The 14,752-nt window shown below is 42.5% G+C and overlaps 2 protein-coding genes across 2 annotated transcripts; one reads left to right on the top strand and one right to left on the bottom strand.

Annotated features, from left to right (window-relative positions):
* The first annotated feature begins 2,196 nt into the window (after nucleotides 1–2,196).
* On the top strand, nucleotides 2,197–8,863 carry skic8 (SKI8 subunit of superkiller complex). Its single transcript, XM_076733860.1, has 11 exons — nucleotides 2,197–2,292; nucleotides 3,255–3,309; nucleotides 3,405–3,432; nucleotides 3,773–3,878; nucleotides 4,343–4,515; nucleotides 5,558–5,706; nucleotides 5,891–5,984; nucleotides 6,979–7,072; nucleotides 7,252–7,344; nucleotides 7,486–7,564; nucleotides 8,341–8,863. Exons 2-11 carry the CDS (start codon nucleotides 3,298–3,300, stop codon nucleotides 8,428–8,430), a joined length of 918 nt encoding a protein of 305 aa, XP_076589975.1. The 5' UTR covers nucleotides 2,197–2,292; nucleotides 3,255–3,297; the 3' UTR covers nucleotides 8,431–8,863.
* slc25a44a (solute carrier family 25 member 44a) lies at nucleotides 8,860–14,309 on the bottom strand. Its single transcript, XM_076733859.1, has 4 exons — nucleotides 14,035–14,309; nucleotides 12,041–12,748; nucleotides 11,716–11,843; nucleotides 8,860–10,792 (listed from the first exon to the last, which is right to left on the bottom strand). Exons 2-4 carry the CDS (start codon nucleotides 12,672–12,674, stop codon nucleotides 10,601–10,603), a joined length of 954 nt encoding a protein of 317 aa, XP_076589974.1. The 5' UTR covers nucleotides 12,675–12,748; nucleotides 14,035–14,309; the 3' UTR covers nucleotides 8,860–10,600.
* Between the last annotated feature and the right edge of the window lie 443 nt (nucleotides 14,310–14,752).

Genomic DNA, 14,752 nt, shown 5'->3' with positions numbered 1-14,752 from the left:
AGACCTCTCCCTGTCATATTCCATGTTGGTGTCAAGCTGTGCTTAAACGACAGACTCACAGCGGCTCCTCCGTGCAAGAATATTAAAAACATGAAACATCTCCCAAAGTTAGTCTGTGCAGGACAAAGCTTTGATCCTGACTCATTTGTGCTGATTAGTGGTTGAACTTTATGAGTATTTATTAATCTTACTTCATGTTTTCAGTCAAAAAGAAGCATTTAAAGTTTTTTTTCTTGAAGCAAAAATAGAAAAATCTGCTCCTCACCTACAAACAGCGTGATTACAAAATTAGATGGATAGATGTTTGGATGTTTTCTATCGTTCTGCTCTCAAAGCGCTTCATTTTGTCATATCAAAGATAATGACAACAGACGCCCTGCTCTCCTTTCAGCACGCTGCAGCTGATGCCATTGCATGAGGTTCATTACCCACCATTATTATTGCCCTGGAAATACGAATAAATCACTTGGCTGAAAATAGCAGCACTGTGATCGTTACTGCCTGCAGGACCAACAAAAGGAAAAATGCAAGAGCCTGAAGAAGAAGTTAACGGTTCCAGTCCACACTGGAAGAACAGATCCAGATTTCAGACCTCAGATACTTCATGAAAAGTCCTGACGGGAGAAGATAACCTGACATTTTCAGAGCTCATGTAGCTGAAAGGCTTTCATGCATGTCTGCAGTTCTTCAGGTGGTTCATGTGTTTGCAAATAATGAGAAGAAAAGGCCTCAGTGCACTCATTATAATCAGGAAAATACTCATTATGTACACACGCATGCACAAGCAACAACATACAAATAGATCAGGCTTTTTTTTTAACCATATATGGAAGTTCCTCATGCAACAACAGCTACTTAAAAACCAGCATGTCCAATCGACAGCTGTTTATTCACCAGTTACAGATGCTTCATGGGAGAATTGTTAACAACGACAGTAATAAAACGTTTTTAAAAATCTCCTTACATCTGTTTACAATTACAATATAGTGTATTTTAGTGAGCCTTTTAACTGCTTATTAATTATTACAATCCTGCATATAAATGATATGATAGTAATTCAATGTTTATTGGTGAGGAAGAGGAGGAATTTGTTAAACTGGAAGTCAAAATTTTCATAGTACATGAGATTAAGTTTTCTAAAAGATTGTGTATACTTGACGTTGATCAGAGGGGATGGGTAAAAATGTAAATGTGGTACATTAGAATTTTCATGGGGTTCAATGGAGGATTTTGGCATCATGTATCATGTGATGGATTTACTGCTATTTTAAACGCTTTCTGACTTTTTTGTGTGGAAATGATTATATTGCGAGGTACTTATATCAGCAAAAAATGCATCTGAGTCAAGGTCTCTCTCTCTCTCACACACACATACACACACACACACACACACACACACACACACACACACACTGTTTTAAATAGGACAGCTCTCATCTTCTTCACTCAGGCTGTCAGGAGATTCACACTTGTGTCCTTTATAACCCAACTGCCCATTTCAGCTTTACTTTAGTGTTTCAAAACACACCGACTGTATCTGCAGCTTTATTTTAACTGCATTGTTTCGAGTGTGTGGAGCTCAGACTGCTGCTGCAGCAGCTGTCAGAATACAACGTTTTTCTGCTTACTCTTCAGGCTCAGGGCACCTTAAATGAGGCACTACCAATATGTGTTTTTCTGAAATCTCCTCTTTGCACACAAGAACAAAATATATGTATATAGCTATATATAATAACATGAGCAAATATCAATGAAACACATCAAAAAACAACTTAGGCAAATTGACACCAATTCCAGTTTTCTGTCCTTCTGTGAATACTAATTAATCAAAATCCTTTCCATTCACAAATTTATGTTTTTGTACTTGTTTATTTTTTAATTATCTATACATTTTCACAGGGTGTTTCGCTGTCATCAAGTTTTGTCATCATGCCCATGTCGATTCTACCTCACAGCCATTTAACTGGCTTATATTCTATATATTTACCTGAATCATTGTTCACCTTTATCAGTTCTATTAATTTAAACGTCTAGTAAATGAATCATTTTGCAAGTGTTTTTTAAGATTACATGAATCGTTTCAAATATTTCCCCATTAGTAATCGCTGTAGGAACGCTTTGCCTCCACATTTCCGCTGGTAGCGATAGTGAGCTTCAGACTCTATTCGCCATCTGTCACGTAACGAACGAAGAAGACGGAAGCGGAAGTTACGCCGATGTTGTCATGGCGTCTCACATGTAAATCACCGAGTTCCAGAAATTGAATAAAACATCTTTTAAAGAAATTTAAAGGTACGTGGGCGCATATTATGTCATATAATAACTTATCTATCGTCTATTTAGATATACTAGCAAACAGGGCGACCACCGGACATTCTGGTAACCGTTAAAACAGCAAACCGCACTTTATTGCCACCTGGACGCAGCGCTAACCTGCTGTGATAACCGCTGCAAGTCACTGCTAGCTTCTGTTAGCCATAGCATTTTAGCAGCTTTTAATTTGTGCAGCTGCACAGATGTGTTGCTGCTAAACTTCAGTGCGGTTTATTAATCGTTTGTTTGTTAATTAACTGTGGGAAGTCTAGGAATGTATTCTCTTGTCTCATAAAATGTGTGTCTGTAGGCAGCCAAAGTAGAGGAAGTAACGTTACTGATATCCTTAAAAAGCACAGTACTAATGTCAAACTGTAAAAAATACTCTGTTACAAGTGAAAGTCCTGTATTGAAAATGCTGCTTAAGTATAATCAGGAAAATGTACTTGAGGTATCAAAAGCACTCAATGTAAATAAATGGCCCCGTGACTGTTGTGATACTATATATATTCCATCATTGAACTATTATTACTCATTAAAGTAAAAGCAGGATTTTACTCTGGTAGCTTAATGAGTTGGAGCTAATTCTAACTAGTCTGTAAAGGAATACAACTGTTTTCATTATGGACTAATCTGCTGGTTATTTTCTACATTAACCAGTTGATTGATTAGTTTGTAAAAATCCAGTAAATGCTGTCACAATTACCCAGAGCCCACAGGGACACCTTCACAAAGCTTATTTTGTCCAGCTAATAGTCCAAACCTCAAAATTAATAAACAAAATTAGTAGAAGGAAAAGCAGAAATGATTGTTAAAACACCTCAAATCTGTACTTAAATACAGTGCTTGAGTAAATGTACTTAGTTACACTCCACCACTGTAAACTAACAATGAGCACGTCCTGCTTTGTCAGAACTAACACAGTCTACTGTTGATTTCAGGTTAAAGTCATCTAACTGGCTCTCCGACGCCCAGCACTGAAAAATGAGCACGCAAGTAAGCAACGACTTCAAATAACTTCATATTTCCAACATGTCCTCACTTTGTTTTCTGTGTGGAAGATTAACCATAAGCTTGTGCTTTGATTTCAGTACAGCATCCTATTCAAGCAAGAGCACGGTGAGTCACATGGTGGACAAACGGATCTCCTTTCTCTCTAATCGAATTGACGTTGAATTGGCATTTATTTTAGTCTGCAATGGTGTATTCTGAAAGTGTGTGGTCAAACAGAGAGGCAGTCATATGCACGGTTGAAAACAATACAAAGAGATTTCTGTGGTTCACATTGAAGGTCAGAAAGTATTCAGACACATTGTCGTTGACAATAACAAAACCACAGAATAATATCAGATTTGATCTTTTAGATGCTTTTCCCATCAGCCCTGTTAGGTTCAGGTGTGAGCTGCTGCTTGTGCTCACACTGTACTCAGAGTTTTAACCCGTGTTTGTTTCCTCTCAGCACACGATGATGCTATCTGGACGGCAGCGTGGGGGAAAAGTGAGGCAGATGGGACGGAAACTATTGTCACTGGTTCACTAGATGATATGGTGAAAGTCTGGAAATGGTCAGTGTTTTGTTTTAACACTACTTCTCACTTCCACAGTTAATTAAAATCAACATTGTGACAGACAGGTTGTCTTAAATCTTTGTTGGATGTGCTACAGAAATAAACTTGAACGAAAACGATCGACCAAATGTTACATTCAGTTCCTGTGCTGCACTTTGTTTCACAGTGATGCTCTCCTTTTGTCTTGTGTTATAAATCCAGCGCACCCTTTTCTTTTTCAGCTGTAAAAGTAAATAATCCTGATCTCAAACTGACCAAAATAATGATGATTATGATTTTTGCCCCGATCGCATTTTAGAGCTTTTCATGGCTTGATCTTCACCAGCAGATGGACTTTGCCCAGTTGTCGTGGGACGTTTGAATCTCTTTATTCTGAGCGCTTCTCGCCCATGTTGGCTGAAAGGTTGACTTTATTGGACTCGACGTGACGGAATAATCTCTGCGCCACGCTCTTCCTGCAGGTCAGACGAGAAGCTGGAGCTGCAGTGGACTCTGGAGGGACACCAGCTGGGCGTGGTGTCAGTGGACATCAGTCACAACGGAGCGATTGCTGCCTCCAGCTCGCTCGACGCTCACATCCGCCTCTGGGACCTGGAGTCTGGGAAACAGATCAAGTCCATGGACGCCGGTCCAGGTGAGACGGGGCCTCGGACGAGCGCTGACTTTTTTTCATGGATTCGTTTGTGCTGGGATGTTTTGTTGAATAGAGAGATCTCGCTTCCCTTTGTGCTTTGACTTCCATCCATTAACTTAGCAGATGAATTATTGATCTCTCAGACTGATCAATGACTCTAACATCCCCACTTACACACGCCGTGTGTTTCTTGTCTACTGAGCTTTATGTCTGGAGTTGAAACAATTAGTTCATTAGCTGATGGACAGAATGATTCCAGATTAATAGTTTTCGAGCAAAGATACAAAATGAATTGATGGTTTCAGTTTCTCACTGTCAGCCGGGCAAAACACATTGTTTGATGACATTTTAAGACTGTTTTCTGACTTTTTATGGAAACCTTTTTATTTTATTATTGAGTAAATAATCATCAGAATAGTTAAAAATGATCATTTCCTGCAGCCTTTGTACTTTTTTTTATTATTAATCATTTCTGAGACTCCAGTAACTGTAAGCAAACTGCTTTTTAACAACCCGCCTCTTAAATTTCAAATAAAAATATCATTTATTTGACCTCGTTCATGCGGTTCATTCAGGTTTTTTTACTGTCTGGCAGTGGAATGAGGTCACTACAAACGAAATGGTCACCCAGTTTAGGATTAAATCAAACCCGCAGGGGGATGACAGCTTGTCTGCTCTGCCGCGTAGCACAGCGAGCTCGTTTTGTTTTTTCCACTCTCACCTTTCAGAAACCCCACACCCAGAATGTGTGTTGAATCAAGCTGTTCTTCATCTAAATGCCATGTCATCTTCCATTAGTGACACTGGCTTTCACTCAGTGGTTGGTCTGGGTCAGTGGATTAAACACCCTTTTTTTTTCCCCTCTTTGGACAAACTGTATTTTGGTGTTTCTGGGTTCTTCTGGAGTCCCATTTGTTTTCTTTTTGTGGATTTAGGCTAGAATATTTAGCTTAGAAATAGAGCAGAAAGTAGATTTGATGTCTTGTTCTTGATCAAATCGGCTCGATGTGGTCATCCTCTGTCTCTCCGCTCTCCTCTCTAGTCGATGCGTGGTCGGTCGCCTTCTCCCCGGACTCCAAGCACATCGCCACAGGAAGCCATCTCGGCAAGGTCAACATCTTCGGCGTGGAAAGCGGCAAGAAGGAGTATTCTCTGGACACTCGAGGGAAATTCATCCTGAGTATAGCTTACGTAAGGGACCATAAATCGTCTGATTGGCTGGGTGGTGGCGTCTCTGAGGGCCGAGGCCTCGCCGTCATGACTTTACAATGACTCAGGCTGTTTTTAAAGGCTTTTAGGACCATGACTAGCTATAACTCACATTTGTCTTTATAATCTATAGCTTATTTTTTTTTAATTCTCTTTTGCCCCTCAGAGCCCTGATGGGAAATATTTGGCCAGCGGAGCCATCGATGGAATCATCAACATCTTTGACATCGCCACTGGAAAGCTGCTCCACACGCTGGAAGGTGGGTTAAAAAATGATTCACATTCATCACTGAGGTAATGACCGAGTGTTTTCATCACAAGTTAATCTTTGAATTGATTTTTTGATTCATGATTTTGATCATTAAACATGAGGAAATACTGAAAGATGCTCACCTCACGGTCAAAGTGGCATCTTCAGAGCGCTCGTTTTGTTCAACTAACGTGTAATTAAATTTAGGATGATGTAAAACAGAGGAAGCAGCAACAATAAAATGTTTAGCTTTTGCCTGATAAATTCCCTGAATCACTTCACCCTTCAAGAGTTTCATACAAGGTCCTGAAAGTTTGAAAAATGCTTAAATTTAACAGCTTTAACAGCTACTGTCAACATAATCTGGTGTTTCATCTCCACAATCACTCATGTAAACCAAAGATCTTTTGATATTTAACGATCCGATGAAACGACATGTTTGTTTGTTGTCTCCTTGTGTTGAAATCGAATCGATTGCTGTGGATATAAAGGCTTTCTCTAGTTTTTATTTTTCACACTTGCATTTATAGTAACAACTTAGATATGATTTTGGTTTATGTTCCTTGAAAAATGCTTGAATTTTGGGGTTAGGTTAGGGTCTTAAAAAGCTTCCTGAACCTTGTAAATAATGTCTTCTTTCAATCGACTCATCAGTTCAAGTTTTTAGCACCAGGTTGACAGAGTTAAAACTTTCAGGGAAGAAGTGACTCCAAGTGAGATTAAGACTAAACAAACAAAGCCAAACAAGCCTCGAGCATGTGCTGGCATGTGAAGAAGTATATTTTTGTTGCTTTAAGCCAGTAGAAGAAAATTTTGCACATTTTGAGTCATTTCAGTAAATACATACATCACACATGTAATTTCAACATATTCATGCACAAAGTGTTTTAGCAGTGAGGAAGAAAAAGAGCCAGACTGTCTGAACCTTTGCACACAGCAGAGCTCACCGTCGTCTCAGAACTCAGCGAGGAAGCTAACTGAGCGACTGTGTCCTCCCTCCTCAGGTCACGCCATGCCCATCAGATCCCTCACCTTCTCCCCCGACTCCCAGCTCCTCGTCACAGCCTCCGACGACGGCTACATCAAAATCTATGACGTGTGAGTTTTGGCTCTTTTTGTGCCAAAGACACTCAAAATATAATTAAAATGAAAGCGCACAGAAAAAGGAGGGAAGGGATGTTACTGCGTGACAGATGTTAGAAATTACAAGCACAGAAATGAACAGAACAGAAGGAGAAAAGAAGCATTTGTTTGCTCTAATAAAGTTTGTTTTACAGGCAACACGCCAACCTGGCCGGCACTCTGAGTGGACATGGATCCTGGGTTCTTAACGTCGCCTTCTCCCCAGATGACACACATTTTGTCTCAAGGTAAAATGAGACTTCAGAACAGCCTCAGGGGTGACGTCACCTGAAGCTGAAGAAGTGTTTTTCAGCTCACAGACGATGACGATTGTTTCTCAGAAGAGCTGTCAAACCTGTCAAATGTTCTCTGTCCTCTGTCCCTCTCAGCTCGTCTGACAAGAGTGTGAAGGTTTGGGACGCCGGCTCCAGAGCGTGTATCAACACTTTCTTCGACCATCAAGACCAGGTGACGCAGATAACCCCGTCTCTCCTCAGCCAGCGTCTTGTAATCAAATTCAGAGTGAGCAAATACATCCGCTGTAGGTGCTGACGTGTTGGGAAGTCGATATGACCATCGTCACGGAGCGGACCCTCGCCTGACCCCTCTGTGATGCTGCCGCTCGGGCAAAACCAATAATCCCAGCTGTCATTAGATCCCTGTTTGCAGACGCCTGTGGGGAGGTCCATCTGTGCTCCAGCAAAGCCTCTAATTGAAAGAGCACGGCTCCTCAGAGAGGAGATCGGAGGCGGTCGACTCTGCCGCGTTGTTTTGTTTGTGTCATTGTGAAATGAGCGCAGAGCCAGTAAACCCACCACGAAGAGCTCGGCTTTGCTTTGTTCTCTTATTCAGAGCGTTCTTTGAGCCCCGGTCTGTCGAGGTCTCTGCTCTGCAGGGTTTCCCATCAGATTAACGGCGTTTGGTTGCGTTTTTGACGCAGTTGTAAGAAGATCAGAGAACAGCATCTGTGACCAGTTTGTCACTGTTGTCAGTAAACAGTTTGTTTTGTTAATAATTGATTGTTTTTAACATGTTTTACACAGTGTCCCAACTTCTTTAGTATCAGGGTTGTAATGAAAACATGTAGTGAATCCTGTTTATTGAATGGGTCCGTGGTCGTATGTCAGACAGCTCCACTGCTGTCCCTCTTTTCACTCGCAGGTCTTTTTTTCTAAAATGTGACGATGGCTTTTTCGTGTGTTACTCAAATCCCGCTCCGTCCTCTCTGTCCCTGCCGTCTCCAGGTGTGGAGTGTAAAGTACAACAGCACCGGCTCAAAGATCATCTCGGCCGGGGACGACCGAGCCATCCACATCTACGACTGCCCCATGTGATGGACGCCGTCCAGCAGGGGCTACAAGAGGGGGGGACGTCCAGAGCTGTTTACTCAGAGCAGCTGAAGCTGATAACTGTGGGAGGGCTGGGGGGGGGGCAAGCTGTAAATGTAAGACTTTTTTTTTGTGCACTGGCCCACTGCGGTCAAATTAAAGGGTTGCTTTTGTACTTTTGTTTCTGTTGTGTTTTTTAAAGCAGTTATTGATCATTTTCATGCCAATGATCTGATCTGAGAACAGCACGTGGAAACCAAACATCTTTAGGTTTCATCAATAGATAATACTGGATTTACTTCCTCACTCCACTGAGGAAACGCAGCTTCAGAGGGCTCTCGTTTCAGCAGCAGTGTGCCGATTGAATATGTAGTGCTCCATCCAGTGGCTGAAAGGGTGTACTGCAGCCACAGATCATAAAACTTACTATTTACTGCAGTGATTCAGACTCCTTTATTACTTTCCATCAAAGATCCACAAGTTCTGCATGTTTAAAACACATCAAACTGTACTTTTAACAATTCTTTGATATTACACACACAGCAGGTAGTTGGCAAATATAATAGTAACACTTCCTCCGTAAGGGGAAACAGTCCATTAATTTTGCTGATGTACTTGTGTCACTGTGTTGTACAAATAGGAAGGTGCCGCTTTCCATCACGACACACGAACACATTTCCCAGTTTATAAAAGAAAGAAAGAAACTTCACTGAGATGTTTTCTGGCAGTCAGTCGCTTGTAAGCATGGCAGCACCTGCATGCTCATTTCTAACAGTGATCATGTTGACATACCTCACCTGAAGGCAACTGTGGAGCTGTAGGTGCGTCTGCTGGTGCTGCTGCTGCCGTCAACCCCCCCCCCCCCCGCGTGTGTTAACCAAACAGCAGATTTGGCTTGCAGGTTTGATCCCGTGTCATCCCGAACAGTGTAAATAACACACAGCGCGCTTCAGAACTAGTGGTCACTGTGGAAAACGCTGGATTTCCACCCGTTTGATGTGGCCTGTAATGTTACGTTAACACGTCTTCACGAAAAGAAGAAACACCTGCCTGTTTGGCCCAATCAACTCATCTATACGTAGAATTCACCATGATACCTGCACCACTGACTCGACAGGAAAATAAATTACAGGACACAGCGACAGAAAGGCTTCAGGTTGGACTACACAAACCTGGGCCAGATTTCAAAAAGACCTCAAAATGAAATATTTCTTGTCCTGTGAGTGAGCAGAACATCGAACAGGATTTAAATAAACGTCCGGAAGCTTAATCATCACACTGAAGATATACTCATTTCTTCTGTACAGTTTCACAACATTGCTATAATATCAAATCTAACCTCTTCATTTAGACCAAAACACGCATTGTTAGCCAATGTTTCACACCTCTGCGTGAAGTTTTGGATTCACTGGAATGCACGCAGATGTCAAGCTGTTCTGCTCCTTATCTGCTCAGTGGGACAAACGGCATGTGTGTCTCCAGACTTAGGCACATCGAAAAGTCATTACGCTGGCCTCGTCACAAAGTCTCTTAAAATACACAGTTTGCTGCGGAGTAGCTCCTGCTTTTAAAAACTGAACCCAGCTAATGTGACTTCAGAAGGTGCGTCAAGTGTTCACAAGCTTAGGCTGCCTCTGTGGAGTCAGAGCATGACACAGTGAAAAAGCAAACAAAACAAAAAAAACCCCTGTACTGCTGCATGTCCAGGCGTGGAAAACACACCGCTTCAGTCGTTCCACATGGTTAAAAAATACAGTACAGGCGGCCTTAATCAAAAAGAGACTCGACTGACCTGCCGTCCTTTGAGACTTCTCAGTCATTGGTCGAAATTTAAAGATCCGTCATGTTTTCTTTTTTTTAAATTGGGGGAACTGTAGAACATTATATTCACATAAACCTTAATGTGGTACAGTAACAGTTAGGCCAAAAAAAAGAAAGAAAAAACAGCAGAAATGGGTCTGAGAAACAGAAACGGGCTGAGTCGTAACACCTGTAGCTCCCAAACGTACGTCAAGACAAACATCACCACTTGCACTCCGTTGCATCATACCTGCATTAAAACAACACAGATCTAAAGGCATGTGGAAGCAGCTGAGCAGAGACCGGCCACAGCTTTGGGTCATTGTCTCCTTTCCTGCCCGTCTGTGTTGAGGTGAAGTCTGGCCCCTCTGGCCTTTCACCAGTGTCTGGACTCTATCAGATCAGCTCGCAGGCTCAGTCTCTTCAGAGTCTCGTATCCCACCACGATGAGCACCGACGTGGGCAGAGAGGAAATGATGCGGGCCGACAGCCCCTTGGTCAGCCCCCAGACGCCCTCCTCCGCCAGCAGCTGCTTGAAGGTCTCGATAACAGATGATCGTCCCTCCACCTGTAACAGACAGGAGAGGGTTAAATCACCTGCAGAACAGCTGCTAAATGGGCCTCATGGCCAGACTGCTTTGTCGACTTCTGTTTCCAAAAGTCAAAAATGAATTTCTAATCTCAACTTTCAGCATGCACGAAAAGTCTTTATGGTGAACAACATCTGCTGAGGGTGAGCGCACTATACGATCAAAAGCTCCGGGGCAGCAACAAAACTCTTACATCAACTAATTTTAAGGGACATAGTTTCAAGGCAAAATCTAATTTTAGCTCTGTGGTCTTTGTTATGAAGTACTAAATCAAACCAAGTGATGAGAGGAAGAAAGGGAAACTAATAAAACCTGCAGAGTCTACAAAAACATAAGAGGAACATGCGTGTCCAGCACGGGCGAACACACACACACTTCCACCAGCCTGTCCAATCAGCTTAATGCTGCGCAGCAACCAAGAGCAAGTTGAGAAACAACCGAGTAATGTTAGGAAACAGGAAGTGTAGCTGCAGAGAAAGGCAGCTGACTCCAGCTGTACTTGGTGTTGACAGATCTCTGCACCGAGGGTCTGATTCTGTGGAAAATCTGTTGCGAGGTGCCAATTCAATATTTAAAGAGAGGTGACATTTATTTAGTGTAATCTGTGATTTATGGACTAATAGACTGATGCTCTCTACACAAACCAGTAGGTGTAGAGAGCATCTGACATTTATTCAATGTTATCTGCTGATTTATGGACTAACAGACGGATGCTCTTTACACCGACTGTTGTTGGCTTGTACATATGAAGGTTCACCCCAGCTGCTTGACAAGCCTGTGTTCATTCATGCTTTCTCCTCTCTATCAGGAAAGTAAATGATGAACATTTACTGGCTTTTTTACTACCTTAACTCTAAATACAAATTAAATGTCAGCTCCAGAGGTGGCTTTCAGTGTTTACCTGTACTCTTGCTCGAACAACGTCCATGGGGTTGGTGATGGTGGAGGCGGTTGCTGCTGCCATTGGTCCTGCCAAAGCCTGCAGAATCAGATGGGGGCACTCGCTTGGTGCCAACAAGGACAGCTGCTCTGTAAACGCAAAGTACAAAAAAAACAGTCAAAGGCCAATATATTTAAATTAAAAATAAAATTATAATATTTAAATGTAAGAGCACTTGCTGAAGTGGAGCTGTAACTAAGCTGAACTGTAACAGAAACACACTCTCAGAGGTGCTGTACCGTGCAGGTGACAGCTAAGAACACCTACTATAAACCAGTTGTCTCACCTGCATAAAAATGATAAAAAGGCCACCAGAGTGCACTGTTTGGGATGTACGTGAGTAGCGACGCCACGTAGCCTCTGTAAAATCCCCTGAAACCATCGGCTGCAAATATTTGCACCGTTATGTCACGAGTTTGCCCGAAAGTCAGTCTGCGTTTGGTTGCCGCGAGCATCATTTTGGGTTTGGCTTTGAAGCGAGTCAGGTGTTCCCCCTGTCCTTGCATCATCAGCTGCTGAGACACCACGTCTATGGGCACAGTGATGGTCTGGGCCACCAGGGACGCTGCCCCTCCAGCCACCACCGACTTCACAGTGTTACTGGGTGAGTACTGGGACACATACTTTCTCGCCAGTTCATAGGTAGTGATGTAAGCCTGTCCTGAGATCAGGGTGAACGTATTGACCAAAAAGCCGCGGTAGAGGCCTTGCACGCCCTCAGCTCGCAGGATCTTGCAGAAGGCATCGAAGGTGCCGGAGTAGAGGGCCTTCCCCTTCTGGACCTGGAGCCGAGTGCGAATGAGGCTGGCCGGGTAGACAGTCGCCCTGGTGGTCAAGGTCATGAACACACCCAGGGAGTAGAACTTCCTCTTGTCCAGGTCCTCCCATTCGATAATTTGGATCGCACCTTTCTGCTGCATGATGCTGGCGAGGGAAGCACCGCACCCCTAAAGCCACATATCTGCATTCGCCAGCCCTCTGACTGTCGTCACATCTGTAATCGAGAACATTCAGCTTTAGTAAATCTCTGTGACCAAATGTAAGAACCTGCTGAGTTCACCAAAATATCCAGTTATTCTGAATTTGGACTGTTTGATCCCTGGATGACTGCAAAGAGGATTACAGACTAAATCATAACTATATGTGTAATAATGTGGGGCTGCATCACAGAGTATCAATACAAGGCACTCACACAATTAACATCTTGAGTAAAAGTGCAACTAAAAATTATTTCCAATATCAATTAATCTGCCAGTTATTTTCCTGCTCAGTCGATTCATCATCTGGTCTATAAAATGTCAAATGCAAAAATACAAAAGCTGATGTCTGAAAATTGTTTTGTCTCTGTAGCAGCACAAAATACAAAGACAAGACAAAACTGATTAATCAATTGTCAACTTGTTTGAGTCCTCAGTAAGTTTCAAATCTGTTACATATTGAACCTTGAATTTCATGAATCATTACAATCACCAGGGTAATTTCTCCTCTTTGCAGTCCTTACCTAAGCAGGCTGATCGGCAACTGGGACAGTATGACCTTGTGATTAAGTTATGCAATTACTATTAATTAAGGAAAAACATAAAACATGGTATTTAAAAATCAGGAACTCAGTAGCTGAGCAGACCGAAAAGGCACTGCATGAATTCTTAGTCCACTAAAGCATCCGATGAATATGTGGAGAATGAATGAATTAACCCACTGACGTATGGGATTTGGGGAGTTACTGGTGTGTGTGTGTGTGTGTGTGTGTGTGTGTGTGTGTGTTTAAGTCACATTCAGAAACAGCTGTTGTAACAACACTTTTAGGGACAAGTCACAACCTGGTTGACCTGACAGACTTGTCACAGCTGCTTGTTATCAGCGAAACAAATCTCATCCACAGAGAAGAATGCAGAGGCTGAACTAGCATGCTACATTACAGAATACATATCCAGCACGCTACTAGCATGCTAATGAAATGAACCGCACGGGGCAGGAAAACTTCAGTACAGCTGCTGTCCAAAACAGTGAATGTCAGCATGATCGACAGCGACACGAACACTTGATTTGTTCTTATCTCCGTCTCTGACCACACATTAGCAGTTTTCAAACACCACCATGCTAAAGTCTAATCGGCTAATCTCGCATTCGTATTGTTGTCTAGCAGCGGCGGTGGAAGCACGTGCAATGTCACAGCGTGTAACTCGCTCGCGCGGTGTGCTGGCTAGCTAACAACAGGAGTGACACTTTAGCTGCGTTGAGAAGTCCGAGATTTAATGTCGACGCAGCGAGTAAACTCACCTGTTGGGGGGTCATGTAGCTCGGGTTCACCTCCCGCCTCCACAGTCACTGTTGCGAAACGGAGCTGCTTTGTTGAACTCATACGGCCTGCTCTGCTCCGAGGTGGGTCATGTCTTCCGTCCATTACTGCTGCGGGCAAACATTGTCAAAGGTGAAAGGTCAGAGGTTATGTTTTACTGCAGCGTGCTGTTCGTGTCATCACAAACTTTCCCGAGACAATTAACGAGCTCTGAAAATGGTTTTCCACTCCACATGACCGTTGTAACGTAATGTTTACTCAGCTAGAGGTTTGTTGAACTAATTTGATGACGGTGGTGCGTTCATGGCCCGATACAAACGTAGGAGTTTCAAAAACATGTAGAACTAATAGACAAGGAAAGCTTTAAGAAGGTCTCAGACCATTTACTGAAGTAAAAGTAGTGAAACCACCATATAAAAATACTCCATTACTAGTAAAAGCCAAATGTGTATCAAAAGTATCAAAGTACTCATGCAGCAGAACGGTCCCTTATCACTATTATCACAATATTATTTTGTTATTATTGCTGATACATTAATATATAAGAAGCATTTTAATGTTAAGCAGGTCTCAAGAAGCATTATATGCATGCATTGCATTATATTTTATAAACTGACAATAGGTTTTTATGCTTTAACCTGGATAGTATCTGCAACGGTCAAATAAATTTCACCAAGCATGGAGTGTGTGTGCATGTAC

Source organism: Chaetodon auriga, chromosome 6 (assembly GCF_051107435.1).
Source record: "Chaetodon auriga isolate fChaAug3 chromosome 6, fChaAug3.hap1, whole genome shotgun sequence".
Classification (NCBI taxonomy): Eukaryota; Metazoa; Chordata; class Actinopteri; order Chaetodontiformes; family Chaetodontidae; genus Chaetodon; species Chaetodon auriga.
The sequence above is the reverse complement of the archived record's forward strand: the minus strand, read 5'-3'. Positions and strand labels throughout refer to the sequence as shown.

Coding starts and splice junctions, on each gene's coding strand:
- slc25a44a (XM_076733859.1), bottom strand. CDS start 12,674: ATGCAGCAGAAAGGTGCGATCCAAATTATCGAATGGGAGGACCTGGAC. Junction 11,844..12,040: donor TTTTTATCATTTTTATGCAG/GTGAGACAACTG, acceptor TTGCGTTTACAG/AGCAGCTGTCCTTGTTGGCA. Junction 10,793..11,715: donor TTGTTCGAGCAAGAGTACAG/GTAAACACTGAA, acceptor TGTCTGTTACAG/GTGGAGGGACGATCATCTGT.
- skic8 (XM_076733860.1), top strand. Junction 4,516..5,557: donor GTCCATGGACGCCGGTCCAG/GTGAGACGGGGC, acceptor TCTCCTCTCTAG/TCGATGCGTGGTCGGTCGCC. Junction 5,985..6,978: donor GCTGCTCCACACGCTGGAAG/GTGGGTTAAAAA, acceptor CTCCCTCCTCAG/GTCACGCCATGCCCATCAGA.